General features: G+C 52.4%; 2 protein-coding genes across 5 annotated transcripts in view; both read right to left on the minus strand.

Annotated features, from left to right (window-relative positions):
* Positions 1–78: 78 nt before the first annotated feature.
* Positions 79–4,276, minus strand: DHRS13 (dehydrogenase/reductase 13). The gene is made up of 5 exons (XM_068530784.1): positions 3,970–4,276; positions 3,758–3,876; positions 2,625–2,748; positions 2,133–2,444; positions 79–705 (listed from the first exon to the last, which is right to left on the minus strand). The coding sequence occupies exons 1-5, from the start codon at positions 4,094–4,096 to the stop codon at positions 263–265; spliced, it is 1,125 nt and encodes a 374-aa protein (XP_068386885.1). The 5' UTR covers positions 4,097–4,276; the 3' UTR covers positions 79–262.
* A 2,163-nt stretch (positions 4,277–6,439) lies between these two features.
* Positions 6,440–13,694, minus strand: part of PHF12 (PHD finger protein 12) — a 38,899-nt gene continuing 31,644 nt past the window's right edge. For 3 of the 4 annotated variants that reach the window (XM_068530431.1, XM_068530433.1, XM_068530432.1), the window contains 7 exons: positions 12,749–13,544; positions 11,432–11,557; positions 10,570–10,713; positions 9,581–9,679; positions 8,774–8,856; positions 8,044–8,182; positions 6,440–7,678 (listed from right to left, as the gene is read on the minus strand). In XM_068530431.1, the coding sequence (XP_068386532.1) occupies positions 7,344–7,678; positions 8,044–8,182; positions 8,774–8,856; positions 9,581–9,679; positions 10,570–10,713; positions 11,432–11,557; positions 12,749–13,544 (1,722 nt within the window). In that variant the 3' untranslated portion in view covers positions 6,440–7,343. The other variant, XM_068530434.1, reaches the window with a different exon arrangement.

The following is a 13,694-nucleotide window of genomic DNA, read 5'->3' on the forward strand; positions in this document are numbered from 1 at the left end:
CGAAATTCAAATTCCTGAGAAGCCGCATCTGGCACACTATGCCCCACCTCTCAATCTGGGGTTACTGTCACTCTCAGGAAGAAATCATTACCCTTTATTTCCTTCCATCAGGAAACGAGCTGTCCAGGATGTAGCTTGAAGCCCCAGAAAGTAACCATGGAGGTAAAAATTGCAACCCTCTCAATGCCCAGTGCGTGGCCTGGAACACAGCTAAGGTTTTCAAGGCCCACCAAGTGCCCTGGAAAGCTTCCCGGCCTGGGGGTTAGGAGGTTTGGAGCTCAGGTTCAGCTTTAACCAGAATTCGGCGCATGACCTTAGACAAGTCTGGTGAACTCTGAGGGCTGGGGTAGAGTTCAGAAGCCGTGGGCTCCTCAGGGTGGGGGCTGCTCGGAGAAGATGGGTCCTCAGGCTGGGGATCTTCATCAGATTCGGCACCCTCCCCAGGCCCAAGCCCGGCTAGCCTTTTGCTGGCCTCCCATAGCCGGTGAGCTGCCCGGTCGTCTCTTGCAGCTGGGGGCACCTCCTCCACATGGCAGTTGGCAAAGTATCTCCCACTGAGGGGCTCAATGCCCTCCTGCAGAGCGCAGTACAGGGGTGTCTGGGCACCCCCTCGTGGTGCCCGCAGCACCAGCCAAGCCACTGGCCGCAAAAGTGGGCTTAGCCATCCAGGAACGTGGCGCAGGAACAGCTCCGAGTTCACTGGCCCTGTGGACAGGAAGAAAGGAAGGAAGGAGCCGGGAGGACAGTGGGTGAGGGCCCAGGGTAAGAGCAGCAAGAACCGGGCTAGAAGGGAGTGGGGAACAGAGTCCAGTTCCAGGGAAACCAAGGTAGTATTTACCAGGTAGTATTTAGGGCCCCGACAAGGTGACCTCACTCGTTTCTAACAGCAAGCTCATCTTCTCCATCCAAACTCCTTATATATCCTCATCTTCCAGATTTTGCTCATGCTGTGTCCCCAGCCTGGAACAATTCTGTCTCTCTCCACCTTTTCTACTAGCTCATCTTTTTTCCTATTCCTTTGTTTAATCAGCAAACATTTATTAACACCTGTAGTAGACCAGACACTGTTTCGGACATTAGAGACATGGAGTGTAATAATGGTTAGCTATAATTATTATTGTCACTATTATAGTTATTAATGAGCCTTAGGCAATGATTATCTAATATGCAGTATGGTAATATGGGTGGGGCAAATCTTGTTATCCTGGAACCTGTTTCCTAAAGGCAGGGATGGGTCTTAGTCATCAGTAAAATCACTCAGACTGTAAGACAAAATGCAGACACTGGATGACCCAGCCCACCTCTGTTCCTCATCTCTTGCCACTCTCTCCCCTCTCACTCTGTTCCAACCATACCAGGCTCCCTGTTCTTTCTCAAGAACACCAGGCACTTCTGCCTCAGGGCCTTTGCACTTGCTATTCACTCTGTTCTTTAACTCTTCTCCTCAGAAAGCCTCATGGCTCATTCTCTCATCTCCTTCAGGCTTCTACTCAAATGTCACCTTTTCAGATACATCTTCCTTGACTGCCATAGATAAAAATAGCACTCCCTGACATTTCTTTTTTTCTTTTTCTTGTGCCAACCCTGTCATTTCTTAGTCCCCTTACCCTGTTTTATCTTTCCCCGTAGCACTTTATCACCACCTGTCACTGTATATATTTATTTATTAGCTGTCTCCCCCTTCTCTAAAGTAGAATGTAAACTCTACAAGGATAAGGTCTTTGTTTTGCTCACTGCTACATCCTCTGCATTGAGATTAATGCCTGGAACATAGTAGGTACTCAGTAAATGCTCCCTGAATGAATGAATAATTATTGGCTAACATCATCATTATCATCATGTTATAGTCAGTTCAGTCATGTGGATGGCTCCTTGGGGTGAGAACCTAGGCCTTATTCATTGCCATACCCTACCTAGCAGTCAGCATCCAAGTTTGTGGTGTGAGAGGAAAAACCCAGACAAGGAGAGCCTAGCTTCAAGATCGGCAAGGAACAGTTCTCTCCTTGGACCAGACTTCCTTCCTACTCTGAGATTCTGTGGCTCAATGAGAGGTTGGGGGAGCATGGGATGGGGGCGAGGATGGGAGAGGGGGAATCAAAACAAAGCAGAGCAGCCAGAGAGCCAAGTCTCACCTGGGTGGGCTGCATAGCAGGTGACGCCAGTGCCCTCAAGCTGAGTGGCGAGCTCCCTGGCAAACAATACGTTGGCCAGCTTACTGTCGGCATATGCCCGCAGCTCCTGCCGCCAGCCCACCACTGGGCGGTCCAGGCGTGTGAAGTCGAGGCGGCCTCGACGGTGGGCGGCTGAGGATACCACCACCACGCGGCTGGGGGCGCATGTCTTCAGCCGGGGCAGCAGCAGGTGTGTCAGCAGGAAGGGGCCGATGTGGTTCACTCGCAACAGCAGGTTAAAGGGCTCCCGGGTTTGGCCACAGGAACTGATCCCTGGGGCAGGGGCTAGGTGTGAGCAACTGCTCCAGAGGGATTCCTGGAGGCCTCGGTGTCCCCCATGTGAGATGGTGGTAGGGGGCATCCTTCCCACATGTCCCCTGGCAAAGCCTGGCTGGAGGGGTCGACTGCCCCCTGGCCACCCGCCGCCCCCCTGCAGGGCCTGCTGCCCCTCACCGGCATTGTGGATGAGGATGTCCAGCCGTGGCTCAGAGCTCAGGAAGGCAGTGGCAAAGGCCCTCACGGAGGCCAGACTGGCCAAGTTCAAGGCCATGAAGATGACCTCATTGTTCCCACTCTCCTGTGGAGTGGCAAGGGCTGGGCTGTCATATGCACCCCTCTCTTCTTCCCTCTCCCCAGGCACCAAATTCTGAGAGTTCAACTCCTACTACTACTAAGATCTGCCCCTAGGCGTTAGAATGTAGTGGATAAGTGTGTGGACACTGGATGCAAATCTTGACTTTGCCTATTACTAGAGTGAGACCTTGGGCAAGATGCTTAATCTTTCTGAGCCTTAGTTCTCTGTAAAGTGGGAATAATAATAGTAGTACCTATCTCAGAGTTATTGTGAGGATTAAATGAGTTAATATATGTAAAATCTTTAGAACAGTGCCTGGCACGCACTCGTGCATAGGCACTTGCTATTATTATTATTATTATTATTATTATCATACCCTCTGCCCATTATTGTTTACCCTAAAATCTACAACAGACTTCTCACTGGTGTCCTCCAACCCACTCTTACCCCCTCCAAACCAGATGCCACACAGCCACCAAGGGGTTCATTCCAAAAGGCTATTCTGACAGTCCAGACCCTATGGAGGACCCTTCACTGGATCTCTACTGCCCATTCTATAAAATCTGATCTCAGTAGGGTCTGTAAGGGCCCTCAGAACCTGGCCCTGGCTCAGAGTGTTCAGCCCCTTCATTTTGCCTCTTTTCCTCATACTCTGTGCTCCAGCCTCATTAAACCTTTTAATCGGTTTCTTAAATCAGACCAATTAATTTGCCTCAGGGCCTTTGCATATGCTGTTCCCTCTGCTGTTCCCTTTCTGACTCTCTCATTAATGTAACTTCTACCGGTCCTTAAATGTCTTAGAATTGCAATTAATTCCTTCAGGTCTGGTGCCCTTTTGCTGTGTGACCAGAAGACCTGTGCACCCCCTCTTCTGCACTTGGCGAACCGAGCCGCACTCTCCTTTCAGGGGCTGCGTTTCCTCCAAACCCGCCCCGAGCTGCTCTGCTCACCCCTGTGTCCCAGGTGTGACTGTCCTCTGTTCACGGTCCCGCCCGGCCCCGCCCTCCCTCACCTGGCGGAGGTCGAAGGCGGCCGCCTCCCCGCGCTCCCGGCTCCGGCAGGCTAGAACCACGCGCGCTCCCCGGCGCGCCAGCTCCAGCGCCGTCATCTTCCCGATGCCGCTGTTGGCGCCTGCGGAGGGCGGGCGGGAGCCGAGCTGAGCCCGCGGGCCACCGCCCCCGCCGTCCCGGCCTCCCCGCCCCATGCCCGCCAGCCGGCACTCACCCGTGACCACGGCAGTGCGGCCCCGCAGGCTGGCGATGCCGCGGCACGGTGGCCCCTTCACCAGGTTGTAATAGACTAGCACGTAGGCGCCCAGCAGCAACCCCACGCTCAGCAGCAGCGCCTCCATGCCGGCCGCGCCTCCGGGCTCCCGCTCAGGCCTCGAGCAGCCCTGGATCGCCGCCTGGAGGCTGCAGGATCGCCCCGCACGGGCCTGGAAGGGCGACAGGCGCGCTTCGGCCTCGAGAAGGCGGAGGCGGAGGTGGACGCGGTCGGGAGGCAGGGTAGGGGGTGTGTGTGCGTGCGTGTGCGCGTGGGCCCTGGGAGCGCCCCCTAGGCGTGCGTCTGCGTCCTCTGGGTGTGTGCTGGTGCGAAAACCTAGGTGCATGTGTGCGCTTGAGCCGTGGGGGCGCCCTCTACGTATGTACATGAATCCCTAGGGAGGGCGTGAATGACTTTTTGGTGTGTAATGTGCCCATAGATCCTGGGATCGCCCTTTAGGTTGTGTGCGTGCCTCTGGATCCTGTGTGTGTGTGCCCATGTGAGCACCTTGTAGGTGTGTGAATTTGTGGGCCTCGAGACCCTCCAGGTGTGTGCATGCATCTGTAGTCTGTCAGTGGGTGCTTGAGTGACCGTCTTCGTATGTACCTGTACTTTGTGCTGGGCTCTGGAGCAGGAGGCTAAGCAGATGTGTGAGCCCTCTGGGTGTCAGTAAATAGCAATCCTTCCCATCTGGAGAGGAGCGGGTACGTGAATGCTGCTGTGTCTGAGAGTGAGTCCAGTCCTGGACGCTCTGCTCTCAGTAAACAAGTCCGTCAATTCCTAATCCTCATATTCAGCCCTCAGCTTCTGGGATTCTTCCCAAAGAGGCCAGCGAGGTGGCACAGTGTGTTCAGGGTGGCACCATCAGTTAAGGGCTGTCAGGAGTCACTCATTCATTAGCTGTCTACCTCCCTGCCTTCCCCACCCCTCCATTTCTGAAGGGAAGCAGGAAGAGAGTGTAAAATCTGTTATCTGATCTTCAGGAGATTTGTCTCTGAAATTCTCACAGGTGGTAGAAATAGGTAAAGAAGCTCCATCACTGAATGGAAGTGATTATGATGGCAAAGTGGGTGGGGACAGCTAGGGAGGCATGGGTAAGGGTATTCCTGGCCAGGTGACTTGCCAGGAGAAAGGAGAAAAAAAATCTAGTACAATTTAGCACCCATTGTTTGGCACTTATGGCGTGCCCGGCAGTGCAGTTAGCCTTGGAAATACCGGGCAGAACAATGTTTTTGTCCTTAAGGAGTTCAAGAGGCCCATTAGGGTAGGGGTAGGAGAGTGGCGGAGACAAAGCTAGACAAGTAGGTGGAAGCCAGGGCCAGACCTCACATTCCAGGGGGAAGTTTCCTATTTAGCTGCACTGTGGATTCAGTGTTCAAGTGTCAGTACTGTGGGATGAGGCTAGGGATGGAATATTAATGAAATAAATGGATACACTCTCCACCCCCGCCAAGGCAAAATCCTGATATGCGAACAGGTACCACCCACTCTAACAGTGCTGGCATACACACAGATGTGTTCTTTAAGGAGTAGGAGATGGTCTTCAGGAAAAACTTCTCAGATAAGGTTTCTTAGGTAAAGTGTACGAGGAGGAAGAAATAGTTTGGTTTAAAAAGAGGGTGCTTGGGGGCCTTAAAATTAAGGTAACGGGTAGAATCATCTTCTGAGGAGGAACTGCAGTTGTAAAGTTGTGATCACAAGTCACGTTACTTGTGGCACAGCTGAGTCAGAGATTGGATTTCTCCTTTTTCATGTTCTTCAGACATTTGAATCAACAAACTCCGCACTAGATTCTAAGCTCCAAGAGGCAGGGGCCACATCTGCCCTGGCGATTGCTCACAGCAAGTGACCTAGACCAAGACCCAAGGCCTGGCAAAGGCCGGAACTGGAGGAACTCGAGTGATACTTGAATATATTAATGAATTCCTCCATGCCCAGCTAAGGGCTCCGGGCGAAAAAAAACAAAACCAGGTGTTATGACTTCCCCCAGAATATGTGGATAAAATACGATAGCAAACAACTGGAACCAAAGGCAGCGCCAACTCCTTGGGTTAAAGCTTCTAGACCAGAATGCAGAGGTCTCATGCCATCTTCTATTTTAATGTTTTGGTTTTGGAGCCAGGAGGAGCAGGGATCTGCACACTCTTGGATTCTTGCAGAATCTGATCGTGTCAAATGATCAAGCCCTCTGAACTCGCTCAAGTCACCCACAAAGCCACAGAACAGCCCCCCTTCGCAGCTGCACCCCTCCCCTCCCATTTCTCCCTCCCACCTTAGGTGCACTTTTCTCCAGCGCCTCCCCTCTCCTGACTTCCCTTGGGGACTAAGTATCTGGGAGTGACGCTTGTTCAATGAGGCTGTGGGACCAGGGCCTCAGGGAGGGTCCCCTCTAAGGGTGATGACAGGTAGGACAGACAGGCAGAAAACATAATTTGAAGTATTTTTGTTTTTTTATATACAGAATACAGGAAAGTTTCTGTAAAGTCTAAAACATTACAATTACTATGTACATCGGTACTAGTTGTCGGGGTGGAGGGAAGAGGAGAGAAGTGGCAGGAGAACAAAAAAAGGAGACAGAACAGTTTACGACAAAAACGCTTTTGCTACAATAGACAATTTGAAGAAAACGCTCTACCACATGTAGTACTGTACAGTTTTTAAAAACATTGAAAAAATGTCAGCACTAGATGTATTTACACAAAATCCAAATACACTTTTCCTTATTTGAAATAAAATAGATGGACAGCCAGAAAAAGAATTCATTTCTCATTTGTCCATAATACACAGTAGCTACCTGTAGTGCAACCGCTGCAGAAAGGGAAAATAACCTGGAGGGTGGGAACCATGGAAGGAGGGTGGGTAGCGATCTTTATATTAAATAAAACAATGATATTGTATAGATTTTGCTGTATGAAAACTGTATTTTTTTCTTTTAATATAAAACTATTGTCACTGCCACAAAATAGAACAAGTTTCTGATTATTTTACAACGGCGGGCGAGGGGGAGGGAGCAGGAGGTGGGTGGGGAACGGTTTTGTGTCGGAAGAGGTGTCCAGACCACTGGCCTTCCCCTCCCTGCCCACGCTGTTCCTCAGCTCGGTCTGCCGCTTTCCCATGAAATGTTGAGTACAAATATATGTGCAAATGCCCCCTAGAACTTGAGAAAAGAAAAAGGATTTTTAAAAAAGTCAAAAGGTTTTCTTCATTTCATGCAAAGATTGTAGTTGAAGGGTTTCTGGTGGAGTATAGAAAAAACCCCGGGCTTGGTTTGTGTACATTTTTGCATTGCAGGAGTCTTGGGTTGGGTGGAAGGACGAGACGGGTGGCCGCCAGTCCTAGGGAACGGAGTTGGAGCGCAGCACAGGGCCCTGGTGGGGCTTGAGAGAGAGCTTCTCGGCCAAGACCCCATCCTGTAGCAGGCCGGCATCGCCTTTGGGCTGTTTGGTCGCAAACTCAGTGATGCTGAAGACAAACTGCAGGCACCCCAGCTTGATGTAGCTGCCGTGGTGCAGTAAGGCCGTGCCCTCCCAGCCGGCCCCACTGCCCCCAATCAAGCTCGAGCTGCTGGCTTTGCAGTTGCAGGGTCTCCGCTGCGGCCCCTGGGCCTGGGAGCTCATCATGGCTGCCTCCTCACTTGGTTCTTCATCCTGTTTCTGGTGCCGGCGGCGCCCTGGGAAAAAGGGGGAAGGTCACAGGAGAGGAACAGTGAGCAGCCAACCCACCTGGGCTGTCTGCCAGGGTTGGGCCCCTGTACCTCCCCCGTCTAAATGCTGCGTGACTCGGGGTGAGGGGCACTCAGAAAGGACCGGTGGAGTCTGAAATCCCCAGGTAGGTGTGTACACACGTGGGGCTGCACAGCACCTGCTTCTCTGTGGCCTTTCCTGGGCCCACGAGCAAGGAGAACCTGGCCAACGGGACCAGGAAGGCAAGAGACAGCAGGTCATGGCAGCAAGCCAGAGCCACCCTGGCTGAGGCATTAGAGAATGTGTCCAAAAATGGCAGGCTCTGTGGCCACAGGCCTCTGCTCCAACTTACTGATGACACTCTGCACTTTGGCAACAATACTGCTTGCGGGGGTTGGCGGGGTCTTCTCAGAGAAGTCACATGAATACAGCACATTGTCCACCGTTGTCCCGTGCTCACTGTAGTTTAACAGCTCATAATGTTTGGTATTCTGAGGAGGAGGAGGGAAGATAAGATGTGTGGTCTGCTGCGTGGGGCCTGGGGCTAAGGGGAGAGAGGACACATGGAGAAGGCTGTGCTGCTCTACCTGGGGAGCTCCCTCTTTCTTCCCCAATCATGCCCCCCTTCCCTGTCCCTTTCGAATGGGGCACAAGACTCACCTCTTCAAGGAAGCTTTCCTTCCTAACCCACCCTTCGCCCCCCCAATAGTCTGCCTCCTTAGCACGGGCTCCTGGTGAAATGATATTCACTGGCACGTGATGATGATGATGAAACTCACAGGGACACGCCCAGAGGGCTTGGTTCCTTCTATGATGGTCCCCTCCCCTGCTTTAGGGTGCTCCGCCCCGCGCTGGGCCTGTTGACCAACCTCAGGAGAAATGGGAGCCCTGCTCCTGGGGAGCAGGTAGCCATGTAGGATGCCCCTTCACACCAAGACCCTTCTCCAGGAATGATGGGGACGGAAGAAAAGGAGAGGACCCCCAACCCCCTTCCCCTCACCCCAGGGCACTGAACAAACCCCAGTGCCTGGGACAGGGCTCAGGTTGGAAGACCTCTCTCCCACCGCATCCCCACCCCTCACCTCATCGTAGAAGATGCAGGCGTGTTTCCCGGACACGTAGTTACAGTGACCATAGTTTGTAAGGCACACGTCCATGTCAGCTCCTGCGAGGTGGCAGGAGGCGAGGAAAAGGAAGGCAGAGAACAGACTGTCAGGGGTATGTGTGGGGGAGGTGAGGGGGCAGGGGACTTCCGGGCGGGAGCTCAAGGGGTAGGTAGCTCAGGGCCCTCTCCTTGTATTTTTGAACAAAAACTGATGTCTTTTCTAATCCCCTGTTAAAGAACAGCTGTCCCCGCCAGCTCATCTGCTTTAGAACATGCGCTGTTGCCCAGAGGAGAGCAGTGAGCTACTGAAGAGGATGGGGTATTTCTAGGAGAGCACAAGATGGGGTGCAGGGCCCATAAACCGTATCATTTGAAAGAAAGGGAAAGTTCTAGGCTAAGGGCTCATCTGTCCCTCTGCACAAGATGTAGGGCTAACTAAGTATGTGTTAGATATGTGTGAGCCCCATCACTTTTTCAAAGATCTCCAGGGACAAAGCATCTGCCCTCTCCTCAGGTATTTCCTGCAGTGTTTAAAATGCCTCACTGGGTGGCAGTCAGAGCTGACGTTCAGCCCTCTTGATGCCACACTGGGCACAAGGCAAAAGGGCCTGAAGCAGGGAAGACAAGCAGTTGATAGTCTCCTTTCTTAGTCCCTCTTGTCCAGAGGTCTGCTGGGTTAAACCCGTCAGCCCTGGGGAGGGCTTCCCTCCCTTTCTAGCCTCTGTGGGTAAGAGTATCAATCTTTAGGGCCGAACAGATTCAGCACCTCTCCCAGCTGGCTTACCTGTCCCGATGTAGAGGGTTCGATAGCACATGTTCACAGCTCCTCCCAACCCTAAGAGAGGGTAGAACACAGCTCGGGCCTGTACTTCCCTTCTCGGCACTACAAGGCAAACACAGGGATGTGGCCATTCAGAAGCAGAACCTGGGGCCCAAACATAAATCAACAGAACCTGGACCTTTGGTGATGGCCTGAAGAAAATAATCCCACTGGATGAGTCATCTTTCCAAACTCACATCTGACACTAGGCTGCTTCAGGGTGAGGCTTTCTCTCCCCACTTACAGCATTTCCCACATGGGTAATAAGAAGGACCATCTTTGAAGATGACCATATAATTCAAGGATGATAGTACTTGAAGCGCCTGGGCTGCTTGTTGGTTTATCAGGGATATACCAACTGATACTATAGGGAGGCTGTACAAAAAAACCCAGAAGGCACAGACCAATGCTTCTCTAATTTTGAATATGAATCACCTAGGGATCTTGTTAAAATGCAGATTCTGATTCCATAGGTCTGAGGTGGGGCCTGAGCTCTGCATTTCTAACAAGCTCTTAGGTGACGCTGGTGCTATTGGTTTGGGGACCACCTTCTGAGCAGCGAGGCTTTTAATGGCTAATGCTCAAAGGGCTATCCTAAGCAGAGTTAACCTTTTGGGAAACTCTTCTAACTCAAATATTTGAGAGCAATTGAGCAGAAAGCACACCACAAATACCCAAAGGCACTCATAGCTGCTTTCTGTGTCTCAAAGAGGACGCGTATGAAAGAGTTACAGCAGACTTTCCCGAGTCTGATCTCAAAGCTGTGGTTGCCATCTTGTTTCTGCTTTCTGAGAAAAGAAACCACGGTGGTTTATTAAGCCCAGTAAAGGCATACATGGAGGACTGAGATACTGAAAGCTGAGATTCTCCACGGAGAGGAGATGGCTGTTCACACACAGAGGGTAGATCTTAACGGTGTGGTGTGGTGTGGTGGCAGATATGGGCATGCGCACCTTCTGTGTGGTGCCCTCCAGAAGCCAGCGGATGTGCCCCGACACTGCTCGGTGAAGCTTGGACCCGGGAGGGGAAAAGCTGATGTATTCTCTGCAAGGCCAGAAACTTGACCAGCTTCTCATCCAGCATATTTATCTCGATTTCTGTTAACCAAAGAGACAGATTAAAAAGCTGCTGAGGAGGAAATGGAATGCGGAAGTAGGTGAGCATCACAGAGCAACTATTTCAGCATTCCTAAAATCCAGCCAAGTGATTTTCTTAAACAACACAGAGTACAAAGTGGTACAAGGATCTGGAGCTGAGCACCTCACTAGCCATTTGCAGTGAGAGACAGATGCCAACGCAGCCTGTGCAGATGCCTCCTGCGGTGCGGTAGCTTAATGTTAGGTACAGCGGTCCTAGAAAGTGGAGCAAGACAAACCACTTGCCTGCCTGTGGGGGAGGGCCCAGATGTCTGACACTGAGGCTTGGATTTTCCACCCACCCTGTTCACAGAGATCAAGACCTGCCCCAGTTCTCCCTGACTCTGGGGGTTTCTCACAGATGAGATCCCTCCTTTGGGAGCAAGGCTCCTCCTGGTTTTATTCTTCAAGTCCAGATGATCTGCCTAAAGTGATTTTCTTCTCTTCTCACTGGTTCAGCTTGGCTTTGCTCTCCCTTCGTCTTTGATTATGTGTATATGCACGTATATAAGGCAGAAATAGGAGAAGGGGCTTTCTTTCCTACCCCACTCCCCTACCCACCTCCCAGCCCTCTGAGATCAGGCATCCTTTCTGTCCCCTTTTCAATGAGCTGAATGCTGCACAGGGGCAGCACCTTCACCGCAGCCGCTGGTGGCAGAGCAGCAGTTCACTCACTCACCTCCGTTGACATCCATAAATGTTCGAAGTGAGTTGGTGAGGTCCACCATGGCAGTAGAGTTGGCTGGGAAAGAGGGTACGGTTAAAGCGCTTCCTATGGATAACGTGCCGGGGCTGACCTTGCCATCTGGGGACGGAGCAGGAAGACTGTTACTTACGTCGCCTGAGGGAAACCCACCGGTCCAATCCCCCACTGCCGAGACAGGTCTGGATTTCGGACCCAAGGTGATGTTCCCTTCTTGATTCTCACCCCATAGGCTCTGGAACTCCTAGAGCTAAAAACGTGTGGTGAGGAAGGGCAGATGGAACGACAATGCACCCGGGCACGCAGGAGTCTCCAGAGCACTGAGAACAAGTGAAATCTACTGCTCTGGGGAACGTGGTGGGATAGCTTCATTCGCTGGGCCACGACTACCTCCCTGCTGCCTCTGCTCATTCAAATAAGTGGTGCCTGCCTCTGCAATTCCTGCGTACTCAAGTTGGACTCACAGGGTGCAAAATCTATCCAGGTTGGTATTAAGAGATAAACAGAACAGGAAAAGAGGCTGAGAGTAGGGGCCATCCTGGGACCAGGGGCCCCCATGCAGAGAAGTCACAGTCACCTGGTTACCGAGACTCCCAGCTGACTAGGAGGCCAGCTTCAGTTCAGACGGGAGAGACCACAGGGGGTTCCAGCAGCATCTGAAACCTGGTTCAGATGCTGGGGTCAGCAACCTTGAGGTCCTGAATGCTGACTGGGGACAGCTGAAAGAGCAGGTCTACCCCAGGCCAAGTATGGATTAAGGGACTGCCTTTTGGAATGTGCCCCGAGGGCAAGCTTTTGGGCCAGACCAACCTCTGCGGGCATCTGCACTCCCTGACATGGAAATTCCTTCAGATGAGCTCTCTCTGAGAATCTGGATCAGGTGTGGATCTAGTTTCTGGTGTGGATCATGAAACACTGAAGCCATCACCCAGAACCTCAGGCTGACCACAGTGGCTCCAGAGAGCATGCTGCTTTCCTCTAAGGTGAAGGAACAAAACAGGCAGAAGACTAAGCCTGGAAGGTGTGGGAAGGTGGAGCGAGAAGACCCAGGCCACAGTTCGAATCCTGCACTGACTTGGTAGGTTACCTTAAGGAAATCACTTTCAGAGCCTAAGCAGTCCCACCTACAAAATAGGGACAAGTTAACATGTACTTTCTCTTCTATCATAGAAACGGGGGAGGACAAATAATACGGACATCAAAGTCCTCTGACACATTTACAGGGATACAAGTGTTTTTTGAATCTTAAGTCTTATTTGCCAGGAAGAGCATGAAAGGCTGAGCAGCACTCACCTGACGATGGCGCTGGTGAGCAGAATCGTTGGTTGGCTCCTGTGGCCAAGATACCATCTCCTGCTGCTTGGGGGGGAGTGAGCACCCGGGTGGCATTTGGGGGTGAGCCCAGTGGCCTTGAATCTGTCAACGGAGGTCCTATCTGTGATTGGACAGTCTTTCTTTGCAAAGTGCTGGTGTTCTCGATGCTGGCACAAGAGCTGGGAACGGAAGGGGGTAGGCTTGGGACAGGAACCAAACTCCTCTGGGGGCAAGAGCTGGGGCCAGTGGCATTCTCTGTCTTCACAATGATGCCGACGGTGTGGTTCTGAAGCCCCCCAGCCGCTGGTGGCGTGAGGGGCCGAGGCCAGCCTTGCCGGTGTGAGAGGCCTGGTAGGGGGGTGTTGGCGCCTGGAAGTCGCCGGGGGTCCGTGGAATCAGTGGGGCTGCTGTAGAGGTGTGGGCCATTGGCTTTCACCTCTGTGTTCACTGGCCCGTTGGCAGTCCCACAGGGGGCTTTCTTGGATTTTTCCGCACAAGAACTGCAGCTGATGTCCTCTAGGGTTGGGGGCTGGTGGGGTGGAGAGCAGCTCAGGGAATTCTGGGTGCTAAGCCCTGAGGGGCAGGACAAGGGGTAGTGGGAAGGTGTAGGTGCCTTGTCAGCTGTTTGCAGGGAGTTGGTGATTGAGCTGTCAGTCACAATAACAGGCTTAATATCAGCCTTCTCTGTCTGCTCAGAGTCCCAATGCGAAGGCATCTGCTTAGCAGATAAATGTTTCAATATGCTGCACTGGAGCGCAACAACACTACAGAGCCACTGCAACGGAAGGAGAGGAGAGGAGAGGAGGGTGAGAGGCCTGGGAGGCGCTGGTCCTTCCTGCCACAGCGGCCAGGGCTACAGCAGAGCTGACAAGCACTGTTTCCGAGGTCGCATCGCGAATGCCCAGAGAGGGTGTGCTTGACTCCT

Source organism: Eschrichtius robustus, chromosome 20 (assembly GCF_028021215.1).
Source record: "Eschrichtius robustus isolate mEscRob2 chromosome 20, mEscRob2.pri, whole genome shotgun sequence".
Classification (NCBI taxonomy): Eukaryota; Metazoa; Chordata; class Mammalia; order Artiodactyla; family Eschrichtiidae; genus Eschrichtius; species Eschrichtius robustus.